At 40.1% G+C, this 26,513-nt stretch overlaps 2 protein-coding genes and 1 long non-coding RNA gene across 3 annotated transcripts; 2 read left to right on the top strand and 1 right to left on the bottom strand.

The window, feature by feature from the left end:
- Positions 1-6,328: 6,328 nt before the first annotated feature.
- LOC135472930 (uncharacterized) lies at positions 6,329-9,478 on the top strand. Its single transcript, XR_010444565.1, has 3 exons — positions 6,329-6,415; positions 6,595-6,647; positions 9,035-9,478. It is a non-coding gene; the product is annotated as an uncharacterized LOC135472930 (long non-coding RNA).
- Positions 9,479-9,870: 392 nt separating this feature from the next.
- On the top strand, positions 9,871-17,117 carry LOC135473386 (putative polypeptide N-acetylgalactosaminyltransferase 10; the record flags this gene model as incomplete). Its single annotated transcript, XM_064753237.1, has 11 exons — positions 9,871-9,943; positions 10,660-10,792; positions 11,481-11,647; positions 12,055-12,243; positions 12,574-12,751; positions 13,379-13,496; positions 13,755-13,856; positions 14,296-14,514; positions 15,148-15,258; positions 15,647-15,790; positions 16,394-17,117. Coding segments are annotated over 11 exons (1,623 nt in total), but the record flags the coding sequence as incomplete, so codon positions are not given.
- Positions 17,118-18,247: 1,130 nt separating this feature from the next.
- On the bottom strand, positions 18,248-25,510 carry LOC135473992 (N-acetylgalactosaminyltransferase 4-like). Its single transcript, XM_064753969.1, has 8 exons — positions 25,247-25,510; positions 24,633-24,810; positions 23,465-23,579; positions 22,245-22,343; positions 21,926-22,144; positions 20,852-20,953; positions 19,330-19,470; positions 18,248-18,620 (listed from the first exon to the last, which is right to left on the bottom strand). The coding sequence occupies exons 1-8, from the start codon at positions 25,335-25,337 to the stop codon at positions 18,399-18,401; spliced, it is 1,167 nt and encodes a 388-aa protein (XP_064610039.1). The 5' UTR covers positions 25,338-25,510; the 3' UTR covers positions 18,248-18,398.
- Positions 25,511-26,513: the final 1,003 nt, after the last annotated feature.

A 26,513-nucleotide genomic window follows, 5' to 3' on the forward strand; every position in this document is an offset into this window, starting at 1 on the left:
AGAGCAAACTCTTAAAAGAAACGTGAAATCATGATTGGTGGCAAGTTCACGAATATGCATTGAAAAAATCTGCAGCAGCTGTACATAATCCACGAATTAGTCATCAATGGCATTGTTCAGACTCTGAGCTAATATCAGTAGCAGGGGTCTTGTAATTATATTTGTGTGTGTGTATATATATATATATATATATATATTATCAGTGTGGCTACTAGATGATAACAAGATTAGATTTTTTACCTCTCATAATGATGGTGGTTTTATATTTATATCTGTTATAGAGCATAAAATTAGTTCATGGTTGAAAACCGTCCAATGACAAACTGCTCAGCTTCATTACCTATACCTGTATAGGATTGCTTTCGTGGTTTTAACACAGTTGCTAGGGCAATGACAAGGCCTTATTGGTGCAGGTGCAGAATGTTGTACATGCCAAATTTAATATTGATCTGGTTTTCATTGTCAGTTTTAATGGCAGTGCAAAAAATTGTATCTATTGTGACTTCTCACACCACATGTCAAATTTCATAGTGAATTAAGGCTTCTTTGATACTATTTTATATCCTCATATATTTCTGTGCTGGGCACAATCATAATGTTCTCAATTTTGTATGTTATCGTTCTGAACTATCCCTGTATAGTTCATTTTTATGTTAATCACTGCGATATTTTACATGAAATCTGTACATTCTAAAAGATAAGAGCATTTTCTGAGCACATTTGTGGTACATTCGTTTTAAGATACTTGCCAAATTGAATTAGAGGGGGGCCTCCGTGGCTAAGTTGGTTAGCGCGCTAGTGCAGCACAATGACCCTGGAGTCTCTCACCAATGCGATCGCTGTGAGTTCAAGTCCAGCTCATGCTGGCTTCCTCTCCGGCCGCATGTGGGAAGGTCTGACAGCAACCTGCGGGTGTTCGTGGGTTACCCCCCGGCTCTGCCCGGTTTCCTCCAACCATAATTCTGGCCGCCATGGTATAAGTAAGATATTCTTGAGTACGGCATAAAACACCAATCAAATAAATAAATAAATTGAATTAGAGGGAGTCTATATCCTTTACAGACCCCATGCACATTGTGCTCTTCTGTGATTTCCAATTTTTATTGGCAAATTAAGGTAAAGGTATATAGTGTTTTATTCACATGCTTGTTGTAACGTTGATCACCTTTAGAGTAGATAGTGTAGTTAATACGTTGTTGAATTCTTTGTTGTTGTAAACTTTTCCTTGTTGTGTATACTTACCACATTACAACAAACTGGTGCGGTTATTTTCTGACCTGCGCTCTTATATATTCATCTCTATATCTGTATCATGTTCGTTCACGAGGATTTTGTGTCATTTATCTTCGCTTTAATGTTGTGATTTATTAACAGTCTTAGATTTATACGATTCTGTTGCAGTCGGATAGCAAGTGATTACATCGCCTTAATTTGTTTTGTTTTTTTTAAATTACTTGTACTTATCCCCTTACTGTGTTTTTCTGCTTCTCAAGCTCTAACTTTTCCTCCTGTTTCTACCCATCTTCCTATAAGCAGGCCATCAGTAGCTAATGTCATCTGTGCTCTATCGTGTCTGACAGTGTGAGCCAATGATAGACAGCGTCATCTTCAGTATTCAGTGTATCAGTGTCTTATTTCTGGTTCAAGTCCACATGTGTGTGTCTTTAGACAAGAAATCAGGAATATTTTGATGCCATGCCAAACAATGTACAGAAAAACATCAACCTAATTGGTTTTGGCAGAACCCTGGCCATAGTTGCTTAAAACTGACCGTAAAGATTTGGGATCATGTTAGCAATATTTCTAGGTACATGGGAATCATTGTTTTAATTCTTGAGGTCTTTATAAATCAAACTGATTTAGTTTTTAGAACTCTTTGACTAATGATATAGAGTTGCAGATGTGACGATTGGCACTGTTTGTTACCTGTTCATATTTGAAACTTTGATGTTGGAAGGTTACATGTATCTTGGTTAAAAAGATGATCAAAGCCAGTTCTAAAGCTTTTGATATAGACTTTAAAATCTGTATTGTAGCAATATCAATGCTTTTATGCACTTTTTCGTTATTTTCCACTATCAGAAATTCCAAATTGTTCTGATTGTGACCATTGTCTGTCTTTGACATTACCATCCAACATTCCATTGTTATTCAGTAAAGGAACATACAACTCCTATCCACCAGGAAGAGTAATGTTTTTTTCAGTGCCATGCAGTGTGGCACAGATTTATTTTCATGACGCATTGATTGTGACTTTTTAGTGAATTTTATGAACAAATTCTACTTTATACATTTGTTTTACAAGTATGATTATATTAAGCATTCCATAATTGATGTATTTTTCTACTAATTGTACATTTCAATATTCTTGAATGTTTTGAATCCTAGTTACATATCAGCAGAAGCATGGGATACACGAATTATGATAATGTGTGGTTTGAAGACCATACCAGGTACGGTGAGAGTTGACTGGTATGCCATTATGACCCTGAAGTAAGCATCAATAAATGATCCAGTTACGTATGGTATCTGGCCAGTTAACATTGTCTTGGTGTTGAATGTGTGCGTCAAAACAGGCAAACAATAACAAGGTTGGAACAGTGACTGCGCGTTCAGAGTTGTACGTGTTACACTTATAAGGTCATATTTGACATTTCCTGTGGTGTAGTAACAAGGTTAGAACAGTAAATGCCTGTTCAGAGTGTTTCATATAAGGTCGCATGTGACACTCCCTGTACTGTGGTGCTGTATGTAGCACACAAGTTCATTCTCCCAATCTTTTGAGTTTTATGTGCAACACCTGTGTTGAAATACGCAGGTTGCGAGCCTTACATAAAAATTAGAAATTCTGAAAGGGGTACAGATCCCTCTGTGTTAAAACACTGAGCCGTCAGTATCGATCAGTGAAATGCCTGACGTCATCAGTGTATGCATAGTTTAGTCTACTCAGTCTTAGTGGGGCTGGGTTGATGTATTTTATTGGAGATTAACATTGATGTAATTTTCACTTCTGCTTCGGCGGTCAATTTTATGGGCGGAGGAAAACGGAAAGCTAACAATTAATCACCGCTCTTGGCCATTTATATCTAACATTCTTCCTGACTTAAAGCTGTAGCCATGTTACATGATAATTTTTTGTATACAAATAAAGGTGCAAAGTGAGGAAAAGGATATCGTTATCTGTCGAACACACACCGGTCGATTGTGTTCCAACAATTCGTTTGACATGCTCAGACTTGTGATGCATTGTTGATTGCGTGACATACAATCACTCTTGGCATTTATATTCTTGCACACAGTTCAGATACAGCGTCCTCCTGCAGTACATGTGAAATCTTCCGCTGAAACAGTTAATGCCGATAAGGATCAAGTCAATAGCTCTTCTTAAAGTTTTGGTTGTTTAAAACTCCGCAAGAATGTACCTAGAAAAAAAGTGTTATTAAATAATACGTATTCAAACATGTACGTAATGAAAAGCAGATTGACATTCTCAAAACAAAATAAGCGAGACGCCCGATGTAGTTTACTTTGTGCGGCTGCATGGGTGGTTGCAAGCAGTTCACGGGTCGCCTTGACTGTGCATGATGGATGAGTGTGTATTTTCATCACGGACGGCTAGCTGTCGTGGATTTGTGAAGTCAGTTACAGCTTGTTTGATTGCCAAATGCCAACGTCAGCATGTTTTCTCTGCACGATAAATTACGTTAAACATCTGTCGTGTTTCCAGTTGAAGACTTCGCTTTACTGCCGACTCAAGTAGGTCACATTCAAAGTGCGTGCAGAGGATATGTCAGAGCAAGGCTCTGTTCCGTACATCTACATTTTCTCGATTAACAGATGGCACGGCAGTCCTACACACGACAACCGTTCCATCGATTAGCGTATGACATTGTGGAACTATTTACGTACAAGGATGTAGAAGTGTACTTCAATATTGTGGTTATTAAGTTTTAAATATATAGCAGAACGGGTCAACAACTATTCATCGGTGTGCTAAATGCATGTAACAGTGCCAGTGGGATCTCAGCTATAGCAGCACTATAGTATAGGCTCTCAATCGTTCCAGAACCAAATCGGCTTAACTTTCTGTTGTGTGTATACTAGTATATGGTATTGAAACAACTAAAACATCTAAAACATCCCAAGGTGAAACTGTTTGGAAGGTAAGTGTGACACTTTATCACCAGTGAATTGAGCAATTAAATATGGCGAATCAGCAAATGAGTGTCAAAACTCATAATTTTTAATAATCATTCCAAGGATGTCCGTTTTCTTGTTGACTGAAATAACAACCTGACTTTCCTGGAACGAATGTGCATGAACTGTATATAAAAACATGAAAGAGTTGTCACCCTTGAACCAGTGACTTAGACGGCAATGGTGTGTTGAATAAAACTGGATTCTAAGTATTCCCCGAAACAGACTTCGGCGAAGGTATGTTGGTATATTACTGCCCAGATGAAGACGCCGATATACCTATATGTGTTTTTTGTTTGTTTTTTTTCCCCATTGAGTTCATTGATTTAAAGAATAAGTGAGCTCCGAACATGTTCTTTTTAGAGTTGTTTTCAAGAAGGATTCAACAAAGGACGGCAGCTATAAGTATCATGATATGGAACTATACCACGTGGTTTGGTGTGGTTGTTTCTGTATAAATGTACCCATGATCTTTATGTGTCTCAGAAAATGTAAAACTAAAATTTGACGCAGCCATCTCCAAAGATCTGGAATCATTGAAACATATATACATATATGTCTGAAAATAACTCGTATGCGTAATTTTTATACATATTTTTTAGACATATTCAGTAACATAACTGAAAGATTTTTCTTTGTGGATGGGCCAAACCAGTTTATATAAATGTATATTTATCTATAACTTACTGCCTGAAAATAAAAGATTCATGAGAGAAGGCATTGCCCAACGCATTCAGCGAAAAAAAAATATGTGGGTGACTTTTTGTTATTAATGTTTTTATTGTACACATGTCAGAGTAGTTCGTCGTATGCAGAAGTAAATATTACACGGGAATACGATTAGTCAACACGACCGTGGCTCTGATATAAATATTTATGAAGAAAACAACACCCATGTCTCTTGGCCCTTAAGTACTAGGCTATATCTAATCGACCAGAAAGACCAACGTTCCTTAATATACAGTCCTGACAAAAACAGTTGACTTTCAGCTTTACAGTTTTGTCTTAATTGAGCTGAGGGCGTTAATTGGCTAGGCCGAGTGATTTTATTTTTTTATTCTGTGACTTTTTTTTGCGAATTACGCATTAAAGAGCAAAGTTTCACACAGAATTATGAAAATGACTTAATGATTTATTTATTTATTTGATTGGTTTTACGCCGTACTCAAGAATATTTCACTTATACGACGGCGGCCAGCATTATGGTGGGTGGAAACCGGGCAGAGCCCGGGGGAAACCCACGACCATCCGCAGGTTGCTGACAGGCCTTCCCACCTACGGCCGGGGAGGAAGCCAGCATGAGCTGGACTTGAACTCACAGCGACCGCATTGGTGAGAGGCTCCTGGGTCATTACGCTGCGCTAGCGCGCTAACCGACTGAGCCACGGAGGCCCCTAAAATGACTTAATGACGATAATGTTGATATAAAAGAGGTATTCAGGTTGTATCAAAATGTATCAAGTACTAATATATATTTATTGAGTTATTTATTTGATTATTTATGCCGTACTCACTTACATACGATGGCGGCTAGCATTATATGGGGAGGAAATCGGGCTGAGCCCGAGGGTAACCCACACCATCCGCAGGTTGCTGGCAGATCTTCCCACGGCCGGCCGGAGAGGAAGCCAGCATCAGCTGGACTTGAGCTCACATGGAACGCATCTGTCAATGTGGCGCTCTTTCACGCTGTAACCACCTCGGCTACGGAGGCGCCTTGGTACAACTAATCTTCACATTTTTGATGTGTGTGTGTGGGGGGGGGGGTTCCTTTTTTCCCGTGCCATTCTCTCGCGAACTAGTCCATACTTGCATTGTAAAAATATTTATTTATTTATTTGATTGCTGTTTTACGCCGTACTCAAGTATATTTCACTTATACGACGTAACCATAATAGATACAGGGTATTGATTACACGTGTAAACTCTGCAACAGATCCGCAGGATCCGTCAGCTGTCTGAACAGGCGCAGTTTAAACTCTCACTTTTGTTAGCACGCATACAGGATTAGTTTAGTTCTCAAACGTACTTTTTTTGTGCTCCCTGTCGGCTTGTTGGGCGGCCTTTTGTTATGCTCACGGCAGTCGGTGGGCTCGATCACTTCTACAAATATTTCTACCCGACGAAGAGAGTCGTGTTTATCTGTCCGTTTTTGTTTGTGTGTGTGGAGGCGTACTCGGCTGTTAGGCCTTAAGCAGGTTGAAGTTAAAACCCCATTGTGCGTATAACGGTATATTTATAACATATGAGTGTGTATTTTTTATTTATATACCGGCATATGTACATGTATATGTTTTCAAAGTTTTTATATCTCAGTCATATCTGCTAATGGTTGTACACGTGTCAAGGGCTGTAACTGGCCAACCGTATCCACCAAGCCTGTCTGCTTTGTTTCAGAAGGACGTGTCGGGCTTTTAACAGAACAACTATACAGGCCAAGTCCAGTTTAGGTGAGTACATGTGATGATATAACTGCACCACGCATCATCGCCAGGATGTAACTAACCCTTACGGCTTTACCTCGATCCGAATTAAACCTATACGTGTATTTCTAGAGAGTTTCGTTCAGCTGACACAAAGCTATACATACAACAAGTTTGTAAGTTATCAGCCCTTCGCCATCATGGCTTACAGTACACGCTACCGGTACTTTCTTCTGCAAGACTGTAGCGTTTTCACATATTGGGGTCAGCATCAGCGAAGTTAAGGTCTTTTTTCTGTTTTGGTCGCATGGCAGACGCAGCAGCGAGGAGTGCAGGCTTGGGTGGGAAGGCCTGGCTCCATATGATATACATACCACCAGAGGTCTGAAAGATACGTGTATTTGAAATGTTGACAGGCACTTCCGTCGTCAGCTGTTTTCAGTCACCCCCATGAGGTAGGCCGAGCAGGGAGAATAAGCAACGTTTACTCACGCTTAAATTTATAAGCTCGCGGTCATGCACGGTTGATTCTTATATACAGGCTGTGCGTGTAACTTGAATCTGGCATTGTTGGACTCCTGTCATGAGGCATCGAGAAAACGTCACCCTGACTGCTCCAGGTGGTGGGGTGTATATATATGCACATGTATGTATTAATAATTTCGATATCATAACTAACATTCACACTGCAGGCAAGGGTGTGAGGATTATAAGTAGGATATGCCAGAAATGCTTCATATCTTCAGTCAATGGTATTTACGTATGAGGGAGCGCCTGAAATAGTTTATATTAGAGGCGTTGGACATAGCCGCTCCTTAGTTACATGTAAAATAGGCCTACAGGCAGTTCAGGTCAGACAGACATTAGATTGACAGAACGAAAGCTGTAGTGTCGCTACATGGACTCCGACGAGGAATCAATATGATTAAACCTAACCGTCGCTTCTGAAATTGAATATGTTTGATATCAAAATATCGATAACAATTACGCCTATTGTAGGTCTATATTGGCTATGTCCTGAAGTGACTGTACCAGATACTCAGAACTTAAGCGCATCAACAGATGGTCAACATACGCACGGCATATAGCACATATGTTCATACCATCTGATGCAGTAGCAGATATAAACATACGAAGCTGGTAGAATGTTGATTTCCCCAGAAGACTGACAGTCGAGTGACACGGGCTTGTCTAATTGGTTCCACCGCTTGTAAGTGTGAAGATAATAAATTTGGTTAATAATCGCAAAACCAATTTCCAAAACAACGTTCTACTCAAACCACCAGAGATCTAAGAAAATATGTGACATATGTGTTGCCAATGGACATTCAACTGCATCCGAACCGGCCCGGATAGCACAGTTGGTAGAGCGTCGGCTTCGGGAGCGGTAGATCAAGGATCAATCATGGGTCGGGTCACACCTAAGACTTTAAAAGAGGAAGTTGTAACTTCCTCGCTGTTCAGCATGAAGGGGATAGTGCAACGACTGGTTGACCCGTATCAGTATAATGGCTCGTGCGGGGCAGCTTACTTGCCTTCGCTCATCTCAGTGAGCAGCACTAGATAAAAGAGCGGTGGAAATCCGTCCTGCAGCAAGGAGGTACATTACATACACTCTAAGGATTCCTTCGTCGTCATACGACTGAAAAATTGTTGAGCACGAAGTTAAACCCAGTGCACTCACTCACTCACTCACTCACTCGCTCGACTGCATCCGAGCCATAGCCATTGAGTACACATACTCTTGGAAATTCTTGAAACTGCCTTAAAAGTTGATTTCCTTCCAAGTCACACCGGATTTTAAAATTCTTCAGTTCTTGGTAAACCGAGAGCATCCATTGTGTGTTCGAGTTTGGTAAGACTGGAGTTTAACTGTGGCACTGAGTTTTTGTCTATTCTGTCAAACTGCCCCGGTTTGTCCAGTTAGGCAGTTTTATCCAGTTAACCACCCGCTTTGAAAAGCTTCTGTAGGTATCAAGTCGGCTTTTTTTACCATTCTGTTAATCATCCGTTTTGAAACAGTCCGCTTCAGTGCCACCGTTTGGGTATCAGGTTTGCTTTTTCACCCGCCTTTGGGCATCGTTTGGGTATCAGATCGACATTTTGTCTCGTCATTCAGCCAGTTGGATTTCTTCGTTTGACTGGGTATTAGGTTTGCCCTTCTTCCTTTTGTCAACCGCAGATCGGGTTTGTCATAGTCTGTTAACCATTCGCTTAGACACCAAGCGAGCTTCTTTGTCATTCTGTCAAGTATGCTCTTTGAATCCCTTGTTTCTATATCCATCCGGCGTTTTACCAATCTGGCGGTCACCCGTTAGGACACCCTCGTCTTGGGCATCAGGTGTGTATCCTGCACTGTCTGTCAACCACTTCGGCCTTTTCATAAACGTACGTCGTTAATCTGTCTGTTTCAGATTCGTACTATGGTGACCAGACTGACCTCACCCTCATCCAACGCAGTTATGGGTCCCTGATTGAACTGTGATTTGATCTTAAAGCTACATGTGAACTGAAGCAAGATGTCCCTCTTGTACGAGATATACAGCGTGAAGCATGTCCTCAAAAGGAAGATGAAGCGAAACAAGACAACCATCCTTCGCTATAGTATCTATCTGTTGGTGATTGGCGCTATACTGCTCTTCTGGCCATGGCCCATGGGCACAGGACGAAGATCCGAACTGGGTCGGAAAGCAGATCTTTATGGTGGGGATTACCATCTCCAGCAGGAAGCAGGAGAAATGCTGCAGGGTCAACCCCACGCTCCCGCCCGTGACCAACCCGAACAACCAGTGCTAGAGCAGAGAGAGCAGGCCGTGGTCAAGCGAGGCGGGGCACTTCGCTTCCAGAAGCGGTTAGAAGAAAAGGTAATTACTTGTTTATGTAGCCTATACTCGATTATAGTGTTTTGTGCTGTGATAAGGCCATGGATCAGAGGTATCATTATCAGGTGTGTGGAGAAACCCCATGGTATGCAGGTCGGAGCTATAGGGTTACATTCTTCCTCTCGCCCCACCATTCTGTAGGTTACCATCAACTCCTTATTCACTTGGTCACCTGTTGTTCGATGTGAAACTGTAAAAAAAAAAAAAGAGAAAACAAACAAAAATTGACCAAAAATATGGTTGCCGTGAGCTACTTTATGACTATATTATACCTATGCTGTATAAGAAATACACAAATCTGCACATGATTGTTGTCTATGACTTTAAGTTAATTGTAAATTTTCTTTCGCTTTTGTACAATTTGTCTCTGTCAGCTCGGAGATGAAGAGCTGGTTGACTGGCAGGACCACACGTTTATCAGGCTTGACAAACAGAAAAAAGGTGAGTTTTATGTCTCTATCATTGTACGAATTATTAAACTTAATGTGATGGTTTATTAAATGTATGATTACAGGATATACTCTTGAATGGTATATCTACAAGTTTATTTTACCGGCATTTCTTTGGCAAAAAGTGTCTGTGTCAAAGTCTGTGTAAAATTGCCATATTAGTACAGAGAATAAATGAGAATAAACGAGTATACGGATGTATTGACTTGCAGTTATGCAAGGCACGAGATTCAACAAGGTTACTCTGTATACCATGAACTGAAAAGTTCATTTCAATATAAAGGTCAGTATAGGTAGGATAAGTGTAGCAAATCAATGACACAAATCTGTTTCAACAGATGCAGTATTTACTTGTACAGAATCAAATATTTATATGGGTCTAAAATTTGTGAAAGTCACAAGTACAGACAAACACGACCTTGCTGCAACAATGCTAAGTTCAACACAAGCTGTTTAACGGCGTTAATACTTGATTCTATAAAAATACATGATTGCATGAAACAGCGCTAAAGCTTATAGTTTTTGCCTAAGGCTCAAGAATGTTTCATTTATTCGATGGTGGTAAGTATTTTGGGTGCATATAGAGAAAACAGGAGGAAATAGAAGTGAACAGACAGATATGGATTATTTTCATCACACGATTGTGTTTGTTAACTTTCTGCTGTTAATAATGAGTCTAGCTCTCCCTGGATTTACATTGTGTTACAGGGCCAGGGGAGAGGGGTGCACCCCTGACTGACGCCGATCGCAGCCCATCCTGTTACACAGGCTACGGTTACAACTACTGCGCTAGTGACCGCATCTCCGTAACACGTTCTGTCAACGACATTCGTCACCCAGAGTAAGTGCGTTAAAACTGCTTCGTCCAGATGGACTAAAAGTAGGACTGAAATACGTCAGCCAGAGTATGCATACGGTAAACCTCCTTAGACAGTTAGGGATAAATGTGGGACGTGCTTGTCAAACATGTACTGGAAGTGAAGTCAGGCTGAAATCTTTATACCAGTCTCATTCTGTTAGGCCTATAATATGCACAACAAATGGAATGACTAATCCAGACTAAAACTAATACCATTTGTACGCCTTTTTGAAATATACGCTGGGCCCAACATTGAAATGCGTCTGGCAGAGTAAATATGAAGCGGATATCCGCCACAGTCAAGATGAAAGGGAAATTCACAGCTATTTACGCACTGCATTTCACTTTACATCAAAACCATTTAATGACAAGGTTACATTGAATTTTGATTGTGAGCAAAACGTATAGATATCTGAGGTCATGGCCAAAACACAGGAAGACAAGTTGTGCCCAGTGTATGGAACAACCTATATATCTTCTTTATGACTGGTCACAGATGTGGTTTTAATTGACATGATCTGCTCTCTTAAGTTGAAAACATTCGGATTTCATGCATTTCTCGTCACAGACAACAATGTATAGAATGTGGAGGATCAAGGAAATGTTTGCCTTTCGAACATATAGATACGCAGTTAGCGATATATACAAATTCTGATGTGTTTCCCTGCAGGTGTGCCACGGAGAAATACTTACGAAAACTACCGACGGTCTCCGTGATTTTTCCGTTCTATAACGAGCATTTACAGACTCTTCTACGATCCGTCCATAGTATCGTTAACAGATCTCCCAAAGAGCTGCTCAAAGAAGTACTGTTGGTTGATGACACTAGTCAATATCGTAAGTCGAAAAACAAATTTAAGCTGTGTAGAAAGGAATGTCCTTTCTGGTGAATTCTTCATGTACATTCTGTCAAATTAAATCTGCCAGAATCATTATTGATAGAACATGTATGGTTAAACGAATAGGGAGAGATATTAATTGAACTATTGGTACAGATATTGAATAAGAGAAACAGATGTTTGAAAACTTTTGCACAGATGATATTTTTGTTGAAGACATCATGACGTATTGCATCAGTAGTCATCACTGAATTTCTCGCCTGCTGAATGAAGATTTTCTACAACATCCTTTTGTGTAAAACTATTGACCGCATACTGCTGTCATGAAGACTCTCCTCCTGCTAAGAAAAGGTCTGTTCCTCAGTTGTTTATAGTGGTTTGTTGTTTTTTTATTCATTTTGCCAGCCAATTTGCATGGCCCGTTAGATGAGTACATACAAAAGGAGTTCACCAAGGTGCGCGTGATTCGTGCGCAGAAGAGAGAAGGGTTAATCCGGGCCAGACTACTGGGGGCCAGGGAGGCTAAAGGGGAGGTGCTCATCTTCCTGGATTCCCATATTGAGGCCAACTACAACTGGTTACCTCCCCTGCTAGGTATGCCTCCAAAAGCATTAACAACTTTACCAAAACGTTTTTCAAATGAAGCAATGAGATATCTCATAAAACTGGACCGTTATATGTGTATTGTTTAATACTTTGTTAAAATTAAAATTTGTTGGATCAAATTATCTTCATGGGAGTGTATTAGTAAAACTGAATTATACATTATTTTAAGCTTAAAACTCCTTAAAGAGCTTAAAATTTACGTATAATAATATACATCTCGTTTGGTGTTCTTCATAATGCTGCACCGCCTGTCATTGTGCGTTGTCTTGTATATTATGCTTTTTTCCAAGTGACAGCTGATATCATCTCTCACCACAGATCCCATCGCACGTGACTGGAAGACGGTCACATGTCCAATGATCGATGTGGTCGACACCGACCATTTCGGTTACCGTCAGCAGGATTTGGGGGCGAGAGGCGCTTTCGATTGGGCATTTAATTATAAACGGTTACCAAGGTTACGGTCGGATCAGAAGACGCCCACGAAACCGTTCGAGTAAGCCTCTACTTTTATACAGAGGAAGCGTTACAACCCAAAAAATATTTGTATGAAATGAATGCGATGTTAACTATTCCAGCCTTAGGCGTGTCAGTTATCGCTAGTGGTCTGTAACGTTACAACATGTACACAATGATAATATCAAACAGGGTTAAAACATTGCTATCTGTGGATTGTCAACGACAGGTAACAATTACAACATTGCTTATCAAAATGTATGAAGATGAATTTAATAGTTTAAACTTGTCATTTTTCATTTTTTGGATTTCAACTTTCTGTATCTCATTATTCATGGTAACGGCAGTTAAGCCGGTTCGAGGGGCTCTCTAACCCAATAATTAATTTTTTCCTGTATAATAACAGACAGAACCTTTATAACGTTACCAACAACACCAAGCCTGGAACAATCTTTTTGGCCATTAATAACAACGATGGCACAGTAGGGTGGGACCGTACCATCAACCATGTCCACTTCATCATTTCACTTCATCGTAATCTTTGCTCACTACTGCGTCGTTGTCACCATATCTTCACCTTCACCATCACTTTAAACATGCTCCACCGCCCTATATTTCACTCTTGATAACCATTGCTGAAACATTGACCTATACGTTCACTCCACAGGAACCCCGTGATGGCAGGAGGTCTGTTTGCCATTCATAAAGAATGGTTCTGGAAGTTAGGTGGTTATGACCCCGGCCTGGAAGTTTGGGGAGGGGAACAGTACGAGATCTCTTTCAAGGTACTACCCTAGTTCGTACTCCACCTTGGCCCATGTCTCAGATCACGATGTGATATCCCCACAGATGGCGAGTCTGTCTCAGTCTTCTTTGTCATGTTACGGTCTCAGCAGATTTTTAATATTTCCTAGACAATAAATGTTGTACCACATTCTTTGTAAAACACCAGACATGCTTTAATATTGTAAGGAAATAGCATTAAAATCATTTCGCTCTGTAGAATATGTTTCACGTACGCATATGTTGCAATTGTCTTGCAGATCTGGCAGTGTGGCGGACGAATATTGGATGCTCCATGTTCACGAGTCGGTCACGTCTTCAAAAAGTTTAACAGTGCAGGAGGGGCCTTTAACCTGCTTAAAGTAAGTCAAGTTCATGGGTAGAGGAAATCGGAACACCGCACTAAACCACTGCATTTCGTCAGGTACCTACCGAATTTCCTGACCAAGCCATAGCTAGATTCGAACAATTCACCTCATAAAGTCTCAGCGCCAAGAGTAACGAGTGGTATGCATATTTGTGTCGTGATTTTGCAAAGTGTAATTGTTAAAATTGACTTTCTTTCTTTGTATTTATAAAGTGTATGTTTCTTTTAGAGTATCCTTGTTGACTCTGGAGAATCCTGTAATTGAAAGCTTTGCTTTAGCTTAAGCCATTGACGAAGTATAGCGTGTTCGAATCTGGCTCTCGCTGGCTTTTACCATGGCACTGAACTTTGTCTCGACACATTCCTGTTTCCTGTGTTGTCCAGGGCATCCATATTTATCTTATGATAAATGCACGAATTAATGTCTTTCACAGAATTACAAGCGAGTGGCGGAGGTGTGGATGGATGAATACAAGCCGTTCTTATACAAGGGTTTGGGTGCTGGGGGTCTAGATGTTGGGGATCTGACAGAGCAACATGCCCTCAGAGAACAGCTTCAGTGTAAACCCTTTAAGTGGTTCTTAAAGAATGTGGCCTTTGACCTGGAGAAGTACTACCCCTCAGTACCGCCACAGTCATTCGCTAAAGGACCGGTATGTACAAACACTAATTAAAGAGTTGTATAATGTGAAATCTCTCCAGGTGAATTTCCTTAAAGATAATAGGCTTAATAACTTGCAAATTTCGCAAAAGCGTGATTTCAGCGTACATGAATTCTACGCTCTCAGCACCGCCTAAACCATTCGCTGAAAGACTGGTTGGTATCGCCACAGCTATTCACTCAAAGCTGTGTCGACCCACGTGAAGAGCCTTCACCCACCCGTGAAGGGCCTTATATCCGGACGTCTCATGCCCAGGATATACTCAGCATAGTGCAGGTTTTCTCTGCACCTTGTCTGAGTTTCCTCTGGTCCTCACCTGGTTTCCTCTTCTTCTAATCTGGTTTCCTTTGATCCTCTGTTTCCTCTGATACTCGGTCTCCTCTAGTCCTCGGTTTCCTCTGGTCCGTACTTGATTTCTTTTGGTCCTCACGTGGTGTTCTCTTGTGTTCCCTTGGTTTCCTCTGGTTCAAATAGCTAAGACAAGACAACAATTTTTTTTTGGGTGGGGTGGGGGGGGGGGAGGCGGTAACAAAAAAATCCATTTTAGATTACACCTTTAGCAGGTGAATAATAACAGACTAGTTTTGAGTACAGACTAAGTACTTCGTATAATCTCCATTTCAGATCACCAGTTTAGGATGTGATAAATGTCTACAAGGTGAGAAATTCAGTATGCATCCTCAGATCCGACCATCATTAGTCAGGTGTCAGACCAACCCTGTACCGGGAAGTCAGGTAAGTGTCCGCAAATATTCGTGTGGTGTTTATTTTTGGTTACTTTGATGGTCGGTCAGTGTGTTATATAGATAATGATGGCCAACCACGCAAACTAGCTATCTGGAGTGATATTTTATTGGTTACTTGATTGATGTTTAATGCTGCTCTCAAGAATATTTCACCAATACGAAGGCCTTCAGTTTCATGGGTGGAGAAAGGCGGACTGTCTGTAATAAACCATCAGCCTATGGTCAGTAACTGAGGGAGTTTCCCACCGGAGTAATTTAGCTGTGTGTGTATGATGGATTACTAACTAAACCATCTTTAATGTACTTTTGTCTCAGCAATGTAATTTGGGTACCAAAGTGTTACCAGTTAACAATTGGTTTTGGTTTCGGTTTTGTAGCAAATGCACTTGGGCTGGAAACGTGAGATTCGGATAGCTAATGAGGATTGGGGTTGCCTTGATCTGGCAGGGCACGTGGGTGCCTCTGTGTTACTGTATGGTTGTCACAGTGCGGGGTCCACACAGCAATGGAAGTACGATCTGGTACGTAAACCTTGTTTTGGTTTATTTGACATTCAAAAGAAGAGAAAGCATGTTTTATGCATATTGGACAAAAGAAATGGCGTCGGATTTGTTATGGAATGATGGCTTAATGGAATTGAACCATATTGAATTCTATATAGTTTTGTACAATGAATTATCATTATGCAAATGAGGACTGAAAGCAAGGTTAGAAGCTAGCTGTGCCAATCTTTATTAGGTGGCTTTAATCATTCGTTATATAAATGTATAGTTCAAACAGGTATTGGCTGACGTTTAAGGCACCGATGGCCACAGCCGTGATTGTTTTTGAGTTATTTGTAATAGAAGGCATTGAACCATACGTTTACATAGTAGAATTTCAAAGAATTTGTTGCCCAAGACTGGTGATGGTGTTTCACACGCGAGCAAGAACTTGCTTTAACGGGTGATCTTGCCAATGTGCTCATCTGCATGTGATCGCCACGGTATGGCTGAAATATTGCCAGTGTGGCGTTAAGCCATAATTATTCATAATAAGGGAAGTCAGCCTCATGTCCCACACATCGTTTTCTTGTCACGTCTCTAAGTGAGATGTATGTGATGCGTTTATTTTTGGCATTGCAGGACAAAAAGCAGATTGTTCATCACGACACGCGAGCGTGTCTGGAGGTGAACTCTGACTGTCAGTTGGTACGCACCGCGCGTTGTGACGACACTTCCGCTTTTCAGCAATGGGACTTTGCCTGGAAGAATGAAACTGCCATTCGGAAGCTGTGGAATTACAGTGGATCCATCTTTGACGTCATTAGTTGACGACTTTCTCGATGTATATATTTATATATGCTTTTCAGTTTTTGTTCAAATGTAAATAAAGGGAGATTTATTCGTTGATTTCTGACACATGTAAATCCTGTGTGCAATTGTCCCTGTTGGGTTCTGATGGTCACAGTGATATGACCCTGAGGTAGCTGGACATCACAGATTGTATACACATATGTCTCTAAGTTGACAGGATCTTACAGTATATGGAGCTTGTGTTGGCGGTTTCTTTTGACAAATTTAGTTCTTCATTTTGCATTTGTTGATAACAATGCATCTATTGGTAATCAAAAGCGGAGTTTCATATGATAAATTAATAGCCATTTTCAAAGATCAGAAATGGGTAACAATTACCGTCAGTCCATCACTTTGAATTCATACGTCAGATATTCTGACTTTGCTGTTTTCATGACTCATTATACACGTCATCATGTTTGCGTCACACGCCTGCTAAGGGTACGCCTGTATACAACAGTCATCCTGGATTTTTCATGCAAGACACTGTAAATATAGATCGAAATAAATTGATTTGTTCAATAAACAGCTGTTGTTCATATCTTCATAATTCTCATATTGACTCTCAAATCAGTGGCTCATGACAGCTTTAATATTTATTTATGTATTTGATGTTTTACGCGGTACTCAAGGATATTTCACTTACACAACGGCGGCCAGCATTATGGTGGGAGGAAATCAGAGTGGCCAGGGGAATACCCACGACCACTGGCAGACCTTCCCACGTACGGCCGAGGAAGCCAGCATGTGCTGACTTGAACTCACAGCGACCGCATTGGTGAGAGGCTTCGGGGTCATTGTGCTTCGATGGCATGCTAACCACCTCGGCCACGGTGGACCCCCATGGCAAATAAAGTGTAATGCTATTGTATGGTGACGGAACTAGTCGGTATTTTTATCTCACAAAACCAAAATTTCAAATGACCTATCTGAAGCAAGACCCTCGTTGGTTCAGTTCTTAAGGCGTTGGTCTCAATGTTCAGTTTCAATTTTGACATTGTAAATTATCCTTACTTGGACAGCAATATACCGAAGTGTCATTTATATGGCGTGTTCTTATCTACCCTTGTAGCATTTGTTAGATGCTCTGTGTTGTGTGACGATTTCAATCAACGTCTCAAGTTATTACTGCGAAACCTTGTGCGTAAAGGTTATTCCATTCCAAAAGTCTTCACTCTAAGTTTTACAGTGAGTATAGTTCTCTTGTAAGTAAATATGGGCAGAGCATCCAGAATCTCTGGGACTCTGCTTCATGATTGTGTCTAATTCTGCTTAACCCAGGGCTAGGGGCAATATATTCGTGGTGTTGAACTGGACCGCCACTGATCATTTTGCCAGCCGTCAGATTATCGTGGTTTTAATGAACAGAGATTTCCAGCAGTTTTTGGCAGCACTCTAAACATAAATGCTTTTGGACGAAAATAGAATAAGCTCACATAATATTATTTTTTTAGATCGAAATCTGGTCAAAGCGAAGTCGAAGGCAAACAAATAAATGTTACCTATAGAAAAAACCCCAAATTACAAACGCATCATCTCCAGTCTTCAATCCTGGTCTCCTTATAGGCAAAGTAAATACGAATACCCCTTCAATTGTTAAGTTATCCCGTAGAAATACTGTAAGATAAAGACCTTCATACCATTCCCAACTTTATTTTGGTACAAAACAGATGGCACAGAACAACCTCGATAACCCCTCAATCTGACAATATATTACAGCAAACCCGTGCCTATGTGCATAAATATTGTAGCGTCTTTTGCCGGCTTTTATTTTAAGAATGTTTGTGACTCATTTTTAGGCCAAATGAATCTGTCTCTTCCGTTTCTGTTTCATCTCGTCGATCTCCGTTTTGTTCAGTTCAGGTTTCAACTGACTCTGGTCCTTGGCTATAAGCCACGTTCTGGACTTTTTAGGTTTGGGACGTACTTGGTTACAACTGGGAAAGTAAGCACGATCACAGCGAACTGTCGCTTCGAGGCATCTCTCGGTGTGTTCGTTCATTAATGTCTGTGTATCCTGCCCAACAGAGGAGTTAAGAATTAATACATAAATTATATAAATATACATTTCATCCGCATTTGATGCTACAGACATTCAAGGCTCGCTCAAGATTCGGAATTATCGTTATTATCACCGAAAGCTTGTCTATTATAGATGTTGACTCTTGGGCACTTGCTGCCTTATTAGTTTAAAACATTGCTCTCGTGCTGGCCGATGACCGGCCCCAGATTCATGGGATAATAGTATACAGGCCCGAATTAAGTCCTGGCACGCTCAACTGCATGCATCTTGACGCCTAGAAATGAATTTTTCATTACGTCGTTAAACACCAGTCAAATAGATCAATAAATAACGATGTGTGATAATAATATGTTGGGCTACCTGTTTCAAAGTTGACGCTAAGCCAACACATTAAGTGTTTAGTTTGTAAACACATTTGTGCGTTATAAAAGACTTAAAGAGACGTGTTTATTATAGTAAGCATATTATCGACATTTTTGACTGGAATATTTGGTTATTGAAATATCCACAACATTATTATATAAACATTTCATATAATTTTTTCACTGACCCTAAACTATACATATATATCTAAGTATTAACCAAAGTGTTTGTGAATACACGCCAGGACGTGTTTATAAGTGCAACAGAAATGTGTTTCTTTTTCCATTTACATAATAAAAACCTATTTCAGCGATTACATTATACTTAAACATTCGCTCACAGAGTTATACAGCCAGATCTGTTGCCTTTCCAGATCGGAACATGGAGAGTACACGACGCCGCCAAAGTCAGTCAACGACAGGCACTGTTTCCCGTCACTAAGCCGGATGTGGCCGTCGTTCAGCAAATGGACGTGATAATTCTTCGAACAGAAACACACAAAAACATAACTTCTCAACCATCCACTCCCGTTCATTAAAAGGAAAACAACAAATGACTCAGCCTGAGTCGCTTATTAAGTGGGATCAAAAGAAACCAAAATGGTCACGGACATTTTTTCTGACGTTCTTGGTAAGTCTATAAATTAACTCCTGAAAAGGAATTCTCACGAGGTCATGAGGTGTGCCATGTTAGAGCAACCGGAAACACGATGTCGTGTCACTGGTACCCCAGGCAAACAGGGTTCAGGTGACGTATAAGCGAGAGTACAAGCATCCTCGGGTTATAGAAATAAATCACGCCCGATTGGATTAAACTTGTCTCAATGTGCTTGATTTGTTTACTTTGAACGGCGATATTTCGGTTGTGCAACATTGCACAAATAGAAAGCTATACTTCTTAAACTTCCTGTGGGATATTTCATCGATGCATATATACATTTGCTCTAGTGTTGTCTTTTCTTTTAACCGATCCATTTTGCAGTTTCACTTGCAATAGGCAAACTGCTGAAAAACTCTTGTATATGGGTAGTTCATAATCGGTTCATGAATTTAGTACAATGAACATTAACATATACTGAAGTATTTTAAGCCGGGATTTCCTTTCCTTGTTAATTTTTCCTTTTTTATAGCTGAAAAACAACGCTGGTTTGCCGAAATCTTCATAACAGAACAATTGAGCTAAGTTGTATGATGTGTTCATCAAGGCCAGCTTACAAGTCAACCTTCAGAATTAATAAAGGTCGTACTGATTTCGTCAATCAGAAAACGTGTATGGTGTTGCTAATTTGAAGGAGAAGCTGAGATAAAACATGACACATCATAAGAAAGTTCACGGACAACTCTTTCTCAGTGTAAAACTATATTAGGCTTTTATTATTATCGAGAAAGGTGCGGTTAAACGTTCAAATTGTTCAAAAGATGAGGGTGTTATTTTATATTCTGTTATTATACACAGCGGACAGTGAAAAAAAACTGCAAAAATTCTTAAACCAACATATGCCCGATAAAGCTGTGTATATTATCAGATTACCTCTTTTATAGCTTTAGTTACATATACTTGTTGCTATTAAGTTTCACAAAAATGCAGTTTGGGGGACAAATTCCTTTATATCATTATTTACCAAAATGTGTCTCCTAAAGTGAACACGAATCTTAAACAAGTGAATCTTAAAATTTAATTGCACTTTTCTCAGTAAAGAAAAGTTTTATAATTCAGTACAGATGCAGTCTTACTGGAGTTGCCCGGTGACACTTCATTTTAACCTGTGGTCTAGATGTGTACGAGTATAGATATTTTTATAATAAAAAAACAACAACAACAACTGCAAAGTGACTTAGCCTGACGATAGAACATGAACTCACCAATGCGGTCTCAGAGTTTTTACACGATTGCAGCATGACAAGTGTAGTGTCCTGGTGAGCGAACGGCACCGAGACGCACTTCCGGCACACGTTGTTCTGTATCTGCAGTACAATCATTCATTTCGAGATTTACTTTTTATCGCCGTTTAACGAATCAAGAATTTTCCATTTATATGACGGTGTTTAGCTTTAAGCGTGGAGGAAATTGAAGTACCAGGTGTAAACCACCGACCCCCAACCGGTATCTGGAAACCTGCTCAATTAAAGTCGCAGCCGAACAAGCGAGAAATAGATTCGAACATGCGACCTAACTAGTCAAGTTAAGTTCTCGTTTTATCGGCATTACACTACCTGTGTGCTGCCTTATGTGATTCAGGAAGTGTGCAAGATCTGTGTGCGGCTGTGCGACCAAATTTGAAAGTGGGGAAAAGAAGGTGCTGTGAGACGAAATCGGAAAGTGAAAGATTGACTAAAAGTGTGCAGACGACGCAGCTGTGAGATTAAATCTGAAAAGAAACTATATAGTATACCGAAATTAATTGAACGCAGTCACTGTGATCCTCAAAGAGAACATGGGGAAAATGGAGGTATAGCAAAATGTGCCCCCTAGGACGCATATATACAGCGCGTGTATCAACAAGTGTTTTCCTTGGTTTTATGATGACGACCTACTGTTTAAAGGTATATGAACGTCAATATGAAGTGTTGATGCTGTCCAACAGTTAGTTGTCAATCCAGCTGCCTCTCCTACTTAATTGTTTAATATCGGTGGAGTTTCGAGTTCGAACTCTTTTACTGCTAAAAGTAAGAAAGTCCTATTGGACCATTTGACTTGTCAAAAATGTCTGTTTAAGAAAAAAAGTTTTATAGGGTGAACGAACGGTGGAGCCATTTGAGGAGCTGTATGTTTGTGAACATCTCTGAATCTCCGGAACCTAGTGAAACAGGCGATCGGTAAATATATGTAAAAAGTTGCCTAAGATTTTTGACAATTAGATACAAGGTATAGTTGGGCTTTTTAGTACCTTTAGCAACAAAAGATTTAAAACCTGAAACTCCCTAGTGTGCACTTACCACGCCGAGTTTGGGGGCAGGAATGTAAGGCGGAAACTGCTTCAGTAATTCAGGCATGACTTTCTCCAAGAACCACCGGAAGGGTTTACATGTCAGACTCTCCCATATGTCTAACATACTGTCCTCCGTCTCCGGCGATAGGGTTTCACCTCTGCCAATCTCGGAGAGGACAAACTTGCCATAGTCTTCGAACCACTGATGAGCAATGATTCTGTAATTCTAAAGGATAATAACTGTTTAAATGTAAAAGTAAACAATATGCATGTACATATATGGAACAAGGAAACCCGATCTGCCTTAATCCGTCTTGAGCACCCACCTGAGCGTCATGGTCAGTTACGCTGCCTCTTGGAGGTTTAGAGAAAGAGCCTATCCGTGAGCATGGAACGTTCAGAATTTTACCGCCACAAAGCCATGTCTGCAGTCAAAGAAAAACAAAATATATAAAGCTGTGATCAAATGATAATGGTTATTATATAACTATAAATGTGGTTCAATGGAATCAGTCAGATCGTACCACGTGACCGTCCTGGAGCGATATTGGATCCCGGAGAGCCGTATTTTTTTCATATTGTACGGTAGCAAAGGGACTTATCTTTATATATGAAAATCATTGGGCGGGAATGGGGAGGGGGGATAAGTCGTTGGAGTGTACTGTTGTGTTTATCGTTTGCTCTCCGCGTTTTTGTAAACACTGATGAGGAAATGTGAACGGGGGAATAAATTTCATTGTTTGTTGATATCCAAATTCCGCAAAATACTAATGCAAAGATCAAAAGCGAATTAGGAATATATCGTTTTCGCGTTATTCACACTTTTGTATCAATGCAAAAAAAAACGCAAAGTTCTGAACACGAGATCGATTGGATCGTGTGAATCAAACTGAATTTAAATTCGGTAAGGAATCTACTGATGTTGAAGACTAGTATGTTCCGCAGTACTTTTTTTTTCTATGACAGGCGTAACTTCTTCTGCTCTTGTGCTCAAAGTGACAAATACCACGAAAAACCATGAGGCGATGCTACAAGCGCTGGATACAGAGTGCATTGCCGGCAGAGAACAAGGAGGTCGAAAAGACTTCCTTTCTACTCGTCCATGTTATGTCCTAAATCCGCACTGGACTCGAAGGCGTTCACGTCCAATACGGATTTTCAACACAACACTGACTCGTGCATACCACTCCATAATGCACAAAACACTTCACAATAACCTAATATTAAATGATGACATTGTCATATGCTGGCAATTTAAATGTAGGCTAATGACAAAGCAAACACGTGCCCTGTTGTGGGATTTCAATTCCACATTCAAGTGTAAAACCAGATATGTAATTGATTAACTCTGAAAAACGTACGAGAATAAGATTCTGAAATGATTAAATTGACTGTTATAGTAATTTTAGTAACTTAATCTTATCCCGCCTATATATTATACATCTACGATTTGCATAATTTACTTGCAAGACATTAACAGTACAAGGGTCCTGTTAAGAATAAACTTAAAACTACAGCAGACGTGAGGTTTATTGGGAAAAATCACCTTCAATGACAACTCAATATCAACCCCTCTCCATTGTGGAGATAAAATCGAGGCTTCAATTTCCAGATAGTGGGTTTTGTGAATAGCAAAGGCTTTTTCTTCCAAGAGGGGTGACCTGCAAAAAAGATATATAAAAACCAATTTGGGATATTTATGTCATTTTGACGTGTTATTAATGAACTAATGGCCAGATATGTTCCAACGACATATTTTTATATCTACACTTTCCTGTTATCATAGAATTTACTTTGCCTTAAAATAAATTCTAGTTTAAAAAAGTAACTAGAAATTTTATGGAAATAATATATTGTCACGAACAGTTCTCAAACTTTAGCTCAGGGTAAGTTGAATCTTCATTAAATCAACCAATGAGGTCGGCTTTAAGAAGGACATGGTCAGGTACAATTACAACACAAAAAGGCTCAGTTTTACAGCAACGTAGGTAAGTACCTCAAATGCAAAACCATTGGTTTACCAGCACATACAAAACAATAGAATAGCACAGTTTATATCAAATATATAACACACTTATTTGTAAATATATTTATAGATAAATATATAAATATACAGTCCGCAAGGAATCAACGTCATCGACTACACAAGACTGACGGAATGTGACTTGGAACCTTTTAGTACTATACATTTTAAATGTCAAATCTTCATGAAGAGCAGTTCTTGGACATCGTCACACAGTCAAAAGGCCTGATAGATTACGAAACGTCACACCTAGCCCGTGTCACGGCGGCAAACATCAAAGCACCTACCGTCACGTTTAGACCAATTGCTGAGGTCACAGGCTTGTTGGCTAGATCACGCTTACTAGGTCAAATCAACATTACTGGTTAATACTAAATGCCACTTATAAAAATCTCATTGAACTGATGTGACCAAAAAAAAACCCCGGCTAACCCAGAGGTGGCATTCGAGTGTTATGTTTAGCACAATACGTGATCATACATATACAGGAAATGATTACTTAAATCGGGTGGTTTTTACAAAATTTTCCTATACTTGTTCAGATTCATTCTAACATGTTTTTACCCTTTATTAGTCATTATATTCAGAATATTTTCTTGGATCACAAGTTCCCACAAATAATAGCAATGACTTCGGAACCCGACATGTTTGTTTGGTGTTTATGCTCCACGTGCACATGTAAAGTACATACGTGTATGGCAGCTCCAAGACTGATTTGTCAGCCTGACTCCGCCCGAAATTTACCGGTTGGAAGCGCCAGTTAAAACCTTTCCTCTCTCCGTTCTGAATCTTTGCGGCCTGGCGAGTTTTAGTTCCAATACTGTCAATCAATGGACACGTCACGGCGTCTTTGTCCTCCACAAGAGGATCTGGAAAAGTCAGAATGAATAAGAGCCAATTCTTAAAAGAAGAAAAAGTAAGCTTCTCACACAACGAGAAACACATACATTGTGTGATAACTTCTGTGCTCTGGATCTCGTGAAAAGTCTCAAATGGAAGCCATTCACCCAATATATATACACATATTCAAGAATATTTCACTTATACGACGGAGACCAGGGGAAACCCACGACCATCCGCAGGTTGCTGACAGACCTTCCCACGTACGGCCGGAGAGGAATATATATATATATATATATATATATATATATATATATATATATATATATATATATATATATATATACATACACATATATACACGGATACATATACACCAAAGTACTATTTTTATGTAAGCTACAGTAAGCTGAATTATAATACAATTCAATTTCGAATGAGACATTATGACATTCAACTACTTACCTAGCAATGGCGGTAACCAGTTCACGTTGACTTCAAATGGCATCTGAAGAAAGACGATGACATCACCTTGAGCGTTCTGAACTCCCTTCATCCGGGCACCACGTAGTCCTTCATCTGGATCTGATCTCAGGAATATCACCTCGGGGTATTGTGACTTTATAGAGCCTTCTACACCCCTCAGACTGTCATCTGTATAGCAAGGAGAAAAGCATAACTGCGTCTCCCATGACACAACAGGGTCCAGTTTCACAAAGCGGAGTACGACATTTCTTATCCAGCATTTGTCGTATAATATTTTGTATGTCACTTTTACCCTACCATTGTACTATATGCGCGATTATCGTACATGTAAGACATCTTTGTGAAACAGGGTCCTGATTCGCAAAACGTCATCGGAGAGGAGGAGTATGAAAGAGACATGAAATCAAAGATGCTGAATGCCGCTAAAAAAACGTTCACAAAGAGGCCTGTCATCATTCATGAAACGCCATCAAACTGATTGACTATTACCACCAAAAAGTCATCAAACAGGCTGACCATCACAGGAAATGCTACCGAAGATGTTGGGCGTCACCACCGAAACGTCATCAAACAGGCTGACCATCACAGGAAATGCTACCGAAGAAAAAACGTCCTCGAAAAAGGACGTCCTCGAAAAAGTAATTATCACAGAATAGCGCCATCTAAGAAGTTGACAGTGACGGAAGAACGTCAGAAATGATGTTGATTATTACAGAAAAACGTCACCAAAAAGATGACCATCACCGAATGACCCCCAAATTGCACATACTGAGTCTGATCTGAGTGAGTGAGTGAGTGAGTGAGTGCTTTAACGTCGTAAACAATTGTGCAGTCATATGACGACGAAGGAATCCTTAGAGTGCATGTAATGTAACTCCTTGTTGCAGGACGGATTTCCACCGGTCTTTTATGTAGTGCTGCCTCACTGAGACGCCTTACCAAGGCAAGTAAGCCGCCCCGCCAGAGTCATTATACTGATACGGGTCCACCGGTCATTGCACTATCCCCTTCATGCTGAACGCCAAGCGAGGAAGTTACAACTTCCTCTTTTAAGGTTTTGACTCGACCCAGGATTGACCCTGGATCGACCGCTCCAGTCTGATTGGAAGGCTTTACAAGTATTGGACTACGTGGGCCGAATATTCTTCGTCTTGGGAGAAACACGATGGTTGCTTTCCGTTCGCCAACATTTCGACAGGTGTTTTGGCACTTTTAATCACAACTTTCATGCAAGACTCTAAACTTA

Source organism: Liolophura sinensis, chromosome 8 (genome assembly GCF_032854445.1).
Source record: "Liolophura sinensis isolate JHLJ2023 chromosome 8, CUHK_Ljap_v2, whole genome shotgun sequence".
Classification (NCBI taxonomy): Eukaryota; Metazoa; Mollusca; class Polyplacophora; order Chitonida; family Chitonidae; genus Liolophura; species Liolophura sinensis.